This window comes from Ascidia mentula, chromosome 2, assembly GCF_947561715.1.
Source record: "Ascidia mentula chromosome 2, kaAscMent1.1, whole genome shotgun sequence".
Classification (NCBI taxonomy): domain Eukaryota; kingdom Metazoa; phylum Chordata; class Ascidiacea; order Phlebobranchia; family Ascidiidae; genus Ascidia; species Ascidia mentula.
This window is the reverse complement of record NC_138567.1, coordinates 6,092,479-6,100,703: the sequence shown is the minus strand read 5'-3', so window position 1 is coordinate 6,100,703 and position 8,225 is coordinate 6,092,479. Positions and strand designations below refer to the sequence as shown.

General features: G+C 36.9%; 1 protein-coding gene across 1 annotated transcript; it reads right to left on the bottom strand.

Annotated features, from left to right (window-relative positions):
- Positions 1-2,883: 2,883 nt before the first annotated feature.
- Positions 2,884-7,772, bottom strand: LOC145889981 (receptor-type tyrosine-protein phosphatase alpha-like). The gene is made up of 16 exons (XM_082981028.1): positions 7,532-7,772; positions 7,289-7,356; positions 6,950-7,089; positions 6,543-6,639; positions 6,280-6,482; positions 5,424-5,555; positions 5,230-5,369; positions 4,900-5,035; positions 4,735-4,838; positions 4,527-4,615; positions 4,382-4,455; positions 4,177-4,302; positions 3,997-4,113; positions 3,673-3,818; positions 3,214-3,349; positions 2,884-3,146 (listed from the first exon to the last, which is right to left on the bottom strand). Exons 5-16 carry the CDS (start codon positions 6,340-6,342, stop codon positions 3,072-3,074), a joined length of 1,338 nt encoding a protein of 445 aa, XP_082837154.1. The 5' UTR covers positions 6,343-6,482; positions 6,543-6,639; positions 6,950-7,089; positions 7,289-7,356; positions 7,532-7,772; the 3' UTR covers positions 2,884-3,071.
- Positions 7,773-8,225: the final 453 nt, after the last annotated feature.

Here is an 8,225-nt window from a genome sequence, read left to right as displayed (position 1 = left end):
CACCAGAACAAAACCTGGAATCACTCCAATTAGAATAATGATAGTAAGGCTTTTGTGGCAATTAGCAATGCCGGATAAAGATATGCCTGCAAAAGTAAAAGTTTGTTCACTCAACAAAAGTTCAGCTAGAAAAACTCAACAATTACCCTGTGTAAAACAACGTGTTGAGGGAATACCCGAAGATGTAACTGTCAAAACTGTGGTGACATTTTCTTAGAGATCGCACAGTTATTATAAGGTCACCTATGAAATATTTGTAGGGGAAATAGGTCTAAATTGTAAAATTTATTTTGTCAGTAAAAGATCATTTTAGTCTTTGCATTTATCTACTGCAGGCTACTAACCCGGAAAGTGTAGTTGCTAAACCGGTTCAGGTTTGTGATTTGAGCCGATGCGTTTTGTACGGAATGTAAACAGAATTCATCAACTCCAATACAGTGATTTCTACCTAAAATGATATAAGTCTTAGCATTGGAAATTATTTCTGGAAAATATAAAAGTGCAAATAAGAGTTACCTCAACAGAAAGGTTATAACTGGTAATGAAGGATCCCAATCCATCCCAGTTGGTAACTACACCGGAGGAATTGCTAGAAAATTCGAAACTGAGGCAACAACTGCGAAGTGTGCAATTCAATTGAACAGTGTTTCATGTTTGTAGGGTATTTTAATCTTACATTTGGTCTGACAGGCGTAGTAAGCTGGTTGTCCAACACAATCGACACTAGATATCTCCCAACCATCTCCATGATGGAGCGCCCCCTGCTGGCAGGATGTAACGTTGGAAACAGAATAGTTTGCAGGAGATCCGTCGCTCCAAAACCAACCACCAAGTTGGGAATTGTAACGAGCCCCGATCATAACATTGATGTCTGAAAAAACACACGCTTAATCTCTAATTCCATTTTTTTGCAAATAAATAAACCTTACCTGGGGTAAATGTAGAATCATAGAAAGTAACAAACATTCTGTATGAACTATTAACGTTTGTGATGATGTTGTATCCGTTGATTTTACTGCGGTATGTAAAAATTTGCTTGAATCCGGCTTTTTGTTTTTCTGATGCAAACAGAGAGAATCGCAATCGCCATCCTGAAGCAATGTACAAAAGTATCATTACTTCATAACTTATCCTGAAATGAACCACATATTGAGATATTTTACCATTCCACTCTGGAGTGTATTCTACGCAATTCTTGCCAACACTGCTACCCCATTTTTTTCTTGGCCAATAAGGTGCTTCGCAGAAAAAAACTTCATTGGGAGTCCTTGCTGTTTTGCTAAAGAAAACAGCTAATACACTGACGACACTTTTTTAAATCAACTACAAAGGACAACCAATTAGGTAATTATATCTCCAATATATTTAATGAGCGAAACATTTTTCTCGGAATTGAGCTTGTTGTATTCACCTTGTAGATAAATCGAGGTACCAAAGAACTCCAAGTTGTTTCGCACTTTTCCAGTAATCGACCTCGTCCTGAGTTTTTTGAAATCTAAACCTTTCCCCGTCCACAAAATCGTAGAAAGTCCAAACTCGTGTTAAACCTTTTGACAATTAACTGTTAGGTGATGATGTTTCGTCTAAGGTCACTCGCAGAGCGTACCTGTTGTATATTTATTTGTCATTAATTCAACTAACAACTCGTTGATGTTTTGGTCATTGGTCATGGCAAGATTTCCACCAAGCAACGAACATTTCTCTTGTGCAGTGTTCGCATCAACAAGATCATCGGACAAAGTTAATATGACGTCATTTAACGATGTTGCGGTAAAACCACAGTCTGAAATATTGTCAATGTTTCTTTCGTTGATCGCCCTTCTCAAATGTCATGCCTATAGTCGCCTTACCGGATTTTACCTTTACAAGCCATGCAGGTCCCAAAACTAACAGAAAACACACAAACTTTTTATGTATCATCTCAGAAATTTAGGATTACCTTTAGCGTAGTGTTTGAGACCAAACCTAAAAACTGACCTGACCAAAAAACAAATAGCTTGCGAATGGAGATGTATTTGAGTCGCGCTTTAATGACGCTTTCCACGATTGTATTTGTAAGCAAAAGTTATGCAAATGACAAACCCCTGTTTCTGCCTGTATTGTGCCATGCATTGGGCTGGTGTGACGCATTCGCCAATTTAACAGTCAGCGACAATATGTTACAGACGGTCATCTGCGAAAGTAAAACACGAACAAAATTTTTTAACTGCTACAAACTATTTGAGTATGTCTTGTTTTTGGCCACTGCATGCTGTTTCTCACAAGGCTGTATGACAGCCCATAGCTTTGAAGTGCTTACTTACATTTTAGTTTGAAAAATAATTTTGGCAAAAAGCGACAATACTTGTATTTTTCTTCATTGTTGTATGGCTGTGGTTGCAAACTGTTCTACCTGCATTTACGTAGAATCTTCACAGTCGAAAGTGCTTGGCTGTGAGATCGACTGGACTGTGGGAGCATACACACGTGTTGTGCAAATAGTTAACTACACAAGGAATACTAAAACACACTATTTGTAAAACTGAGTATATATTTTCATTAATCCATATAGACACTCCAACGTTTCTATGGTTACTAGCAGAGATTTTCAGGATGAGAGGTAAAGGAGAAAGTCCCGGGAAAATGTTTGAATGAACCACTTCCCCTGTTTCCTGCTCAAATTATGATCTAACTCTGAATTCATAAGTTTTGAACGACTGTAATTATCTGTTGATACCCAAGATGAAGATAAGTTTAAAGGACCTCGATATTTTTTATGTAGAAGCAGATTTAACGCCAAAAATCATTTGGACATTCCTTTTTACAAAAGATTTGTTTGGTTTGAGGACATTTAATTTTCTGATACTTCTTTAAAGGGAAGCGGAACAAAGAACTACAGTTTCTACATAATTTTACATGAAGATAAACAAAACAACAGTTATAAAAGCACATTATAAATTACCGTGTGAACAAAACAAATCAAAATTGCGTATAATCACATAATATAAATAAAAAAACAGAACATTACATCGAAAAAATGATTGATTAATAATAATGCAAAAGATATCAATGTATTGACAACTGAAAGTTCGTCATTTGCAGTTGGAATATGTGCTGGAATCATCCAAGTATTTCAAAACCACGGAGTGGCAATACTTGTAGAGCACCTTAAAATGAAAGTCATGCAATATAGTTTAACAGCGGTATATGAGGAAGTAGTTAAAACGTAATTACTTCGTCATCCAGCATGTTTGGTCTCATATCTCGTAAATCTTTCACAGTTCGGAAAACATCCACCCTTTGCTGAGTCTTCAGACGTTTAATTATTCTTGTCAGAGCAATAAAAGTACCAGTCCTCGTTCTGCCATTGCTGCAACAATATCAAATGTAATAGTGTGTAAAGCTTTGTTTACTGTACTCTGAAAAACTTTGTTCAGTACCATCAAATTTTTATACGAAAACATAAAATACTTAAATGACTACACCGCAAATTTAAAGAGACAAAGAAGTTATGCGTTATGGCTAATAGCGCAGTCAGCGTGACATTTTGGCGAGGTTCGAATGTTTTTCTAAAACTTTGAAAGGGGATATGGCTCTTTCCCCCTGGCTACGTTAATGGTTACAGGCTTTTCTTATTTCTTTTAGGCTTAAGGTTTTATTGATATATTCGTAAATATTTAGGTTTATGTTTACCTGCACATGACCAACACACAACGACAGTTCCTATCTCTCTTCATCCCTTGCATGGCTTCAATCACTTCAACAAACTCCACTTCCTTTGGTGGTTTCTTAACTTCACTCCATCCCTTTACTTGTATGAATGTCATCAGAGTGTCAGTCTGAACGCAAGGGGTAAAAACCTTTAGGTGTTTCAAACTATATTTTACAATGATATTCACTTCAAATTTTGACATGACTTTTAAATGTTAAAAAAGTGGCATTTTGCAAATGCATTGCACAACACTTTCTTCATCATTAAATACAATCTACGTTTAAGTTTGTTTTTGTCAAACTTACGAAAGATTTTGATGAAGATGTAATCACAATTCTTGCCAATTTATATGAGTGACTTTCCGAAAGTTCTTCCACAGTAAGAGTAACGTCGCCATATCGTAAAGGTTTATCTTGAGAAACCTAGAAAATGTACAAAATATGTCATTTTATCCTCAAATGTTTTTTGTTGTGTACTGGTTGTACCTTCACTGCTATGTTCAAATCCACAAACATACGCGTGCCATTTTGTACAGCCATTTTCCAAAATAACTCCATCTGGTCATTTGGTGGGGTTTGGGCAGCAATGAAACACTCAGAAGCGTCCATTTCCTGGCAAGTAGTCCATGTGTATTTGTATTTTTTATATTTATCGCCAATATTTGTCAAAAACAACAACTTATATTATTACATGTATGAACGATGCATTGAAACTCCTTAGTCCGTCAATATCTTTATCCCAAATTCCGAGGGCAGTGTTTTTGTCTATATTTGTGTGTAGGAATAATGGTAGTCAATTCTAGAAAAACAGAGGCATGAAATAAACATAATCATACAAGTGGTTAACTTCGGGTTTCCTTCAAGCCACTCCTCTCCGTATCGCCAATCGGACAAGATTTTGTACTCAGATTCTTGAATTCTTGTTCTGCAAACGGGCAAAAAGGCTCTTAAAATACGATTCATCTACCTTAAAAGTTGTATGCACTAAAAGTACTATGAGTTAACGACGTCAATTGTTGAACATTTTTTTTATTGGGTTCTTACAATTCATCAGAAGTCATTGACTGAAGTTCAATTACATCTCTGTCTGTTTCCATCTGTAGACCCTCTCGCTCCACTAACAACTTATACAGGAATATGTATTGTTTCTGTAGATCGAAAGCAAAATATTTATCACACCTTAAGTTTTATCACACATTGGTTAAATACCAGGTTTTGGATCATATCTGTTCTGTTTGCCCTCATCCTTAGTACAGTCTGCGGGACGTCGACAGTTCCTTTGTCGTCCAACTCATCGAACAAAATATCCATGGCAATATAAGTTCCAGACCGACCAACACCAGCACTAAAACAAAACACCTGACGATTGAATCACGTTCGGTGCAACATTACTTTACCCAAATTTTGTGTGGCAGCTAATATCCACAACACAAACAGGTAAATGGAATAAACTTTTTTTTATTTTTATACTGTATATTTAATAGACTTTCAGTTCGCTTGCTGGTCATGATAAAAACTCTTATCCTCTCTTTTCTGTACCTGCAGTGAACAATTATAGGAGCTGAAGTTTTGTGTAAATCTTCCACCATCTTACGTAGGTAGATCATGTTTGTTGTAGTGACAGGAACTCCATGGTCTGGCCAGGTTGTGTATTGAAGTTGGGTAACGATACGTTTTTCCTGAAACAAGCCCATATGCATCTGAAACCCACAATGAATCCACATGTGCCGTACCTCTCCGCGGCATAAAACAAATTTTCGCATGTATATTCCACCTAAGCGAGCTTCTTGGTCTGTTTGAATTCCATAATCAGCCGTTACTTCCAGATGTGATCCTACACTTGGCCAATATTGTTCGCACTTTGCCTGTAAACACGTATTTATAGTAGGTTAAGGAAAGGAATCATCAGGACAAACCGAATTAGTATATGGATCGTTTGTTAGTATTGAAGATTTTTGATATTTGTTTGTTTTCCTTTTCTTACTTTCTTTGCATATTCGTTTGTTTGTCGGGCAAACTCAGTCGGTCCAAAGTGATATTGTTGACAATTAAGTTTCTTAAGTTGATAATTAAGGTGTTTTGGAATGTATTTTCATCATCACAGATACGGCATGGTTTTACATTTTTCGTGTTTAAGTTGTTTCCGAAGTCGTGGTTTAATGGTTTGTCCCGGTGTCCCAGTCAACATACAGTGATGTGCTGTTATTATGACGTCGATACCCAGTTGGTGGAACAACATGTGATACTGTCGTTGTTTTGCAACCCGTGCCCACGCCCAGACCGAGCGCTTCATATATTACTACACGTCTATGCATGACATAAGATGGATATGATTTGTAGGTCGATTTTAGTGTCGACGAACTAGTTTATGTACACAAATGCCCGGCAAAACCAATATCTTATTACACTTATTTTTTGCAGGTGTTTGTGGCAAGAATTTAGTAGTTCGTTGTACTGATGGCAACCTACAAATATTCTGCTGGCAATATCCCCGATTAGCAATTCCCTATTCCAAGTTGTGCACTTTTATGCGCATATTTAGCTTTCTCCACATATCTAGTTCGACGCACATCTGACGAAAGGACCAACCTTTCCCTTTTCCATCAGACCAGTGAGCATCACAATTATTGTTGAGTTTTCTTGCCAAACCATCAGCCAGAAATCATTGATCGTCTTCTGCTTAGGGCCTTGGGTAGCGATGAACTTCTTCTTGTTGCTGTACCCCGGTATATAAGCAGCGTTGATGTAATCGTTGTCTTCCTTTTCCACCAGTATTACTCGGGCATGGTCGTCTGTCAGAAAAGTTTGTATCAAACTGGAAATATTTGATTTTTGAGTCATTTATGTCTTACAAGGGTAAATATTTTTGTATCTGTTTCGCGTGGCGTTCTCGGGAAGTTGTGAAACCGCATAAGGTTGTTGACTCTCTTTGCTTTGTTTGTGAAGAACCTGCACGAAAGAACCTGTGTTGATTTTACATCAACCCATGTAGAATGAACTGCCTTAGCCATCCAGCTACTGTCCAAACAAACTTATTCTATTCTTTAACTATAGAGCTGTGGAATGAAGCCAGTGAAAGGCTTGATTGGTGAAACCCACGCATTACACAGTTTCCTGTGCTGTATGAGGAATCTTTAGGCCATTAAAGCTCGAAGATTATCTCAGGCATATCATTTCAAAGAAGAAACGCTGGGTTCTTCTTTGTTCATTTCCATTGATTTTGCAATTACAACAATAGTTTTTGAAAACTATAACCCACCCTAAACTCTTCGTTAAACAAATGAAAATCCGCTGTAATGTTGGTCTCGTAAACTTTGAATAGCTCTTTATGATTGTTGGTTTTGGTTGTATCTGCGTCAACCGACAAATTTTGATAAACTCCATTTGGGTGAACTGCATCTAAGCCGCAAGTAAGTATTTAAATCGTATGTTAACTATTTTTGCTTTTATATAATGTTTGTGTGCCTGCAATATTTGCGACTTTGTTAATAGCTGCACCATTAGTCATATTTATAATACCAATAAGATAAAGTGTATTTCTAAAAAGGACAGGGCCGTTTATATCAACTCAATATAATCCATAAACGATCAACATTACCTTCATTCCCAGCAAATGCTGTGGGAGGTGTAAATTCGTTTGCTTGAGGTTCGCTCTGGTTTGATTTTCTGCAAACATAATAGAAGCTTGCATCGGGGTTTCCAAAATATTTAAAGCCCTTTATGGGGAAACGAACAATGATGATTAAAACGCATCAAATAATTACGTGCAAAGCACCAATACTGCAAATGCTTATGGGTCGTAACTATTACAAATTTCCTTCACAAGTGTTCATAACCTTACCTTCGTTTATACCAAAATCCGATAAAGATTGCTGTCAAAACCGCAATAATCACCAAAATAACACAAAGTATCAGGATCGTGTTGTTGTTGTTGTTGTTGTTGTTGTTGTTGTTGTTGTTGGTGTTGGTGTTGGTGTTGGTGTTGCTGTTGCTGTTGTTGTTGTTGTTGTTGTTGTTGTTGTTGTTGTTGTTGTTGTTGTTGTTGTTGTTGTTGTTGTTGTTGTTGTTGTTGTTGTTGTTGTTGTTGTTGTTGTTGTTGTTGTTGTTGTTGTTGTTGTTGTTGTTGTTGTTGTTGTTGTTGTTGTTGTTGTTGTTGTTGTTGTTGTTGTTGTTGTTGTTGTTGTTGCCTTTGTTGTTGTCGTCGTTGTTATTATTGTTGTTGTCAGTAGTGTTGTTACTTCCTGTCGGGCACAGTTAACGATCAAACAACGCATTAATTCACATAAGCATTTTGTTACCGTTCTGAAAGCACCTTTCTGGGGGATTGCCTAAAGTCGACACCGCCAGAGATGTAGAAACATTAGCATTTGCGCAACCCGAAAGAAACGCTGATACCTGTTAATGACATTGTTCAATGACTTGATACTTTCTGCAGCAAAAATCTTTCAGTTTTACTATATTATTTTTCTTTATTTACAATATACAGAATATAAGAAAAAATACTGACTTTAATTCCGTAGTTCGTTGATATGTTC

Coding starts and splice junctions, on each gene's coding strand:
- LOC145889981 (XM_082981028.1), bottom strand. CDS start 6,342: ATGGTTTGGCAAGAAAACTCAACAATAATTGTGATGCTCACTGGTCTG. Junction 4,839..4,899: donor CAGATATGATCCAAAACCTG/GTATTTAACCAA, acceptor TTCGATCTACAG/AAACAATACATATTCCTGTA. Junction 4,456..4,526: donor AAACCCGAAGTTAACCACTT/GTATGATTATGT, acceptor ACACAAATATAG/ACAAAAACACTGCCCTCGGA.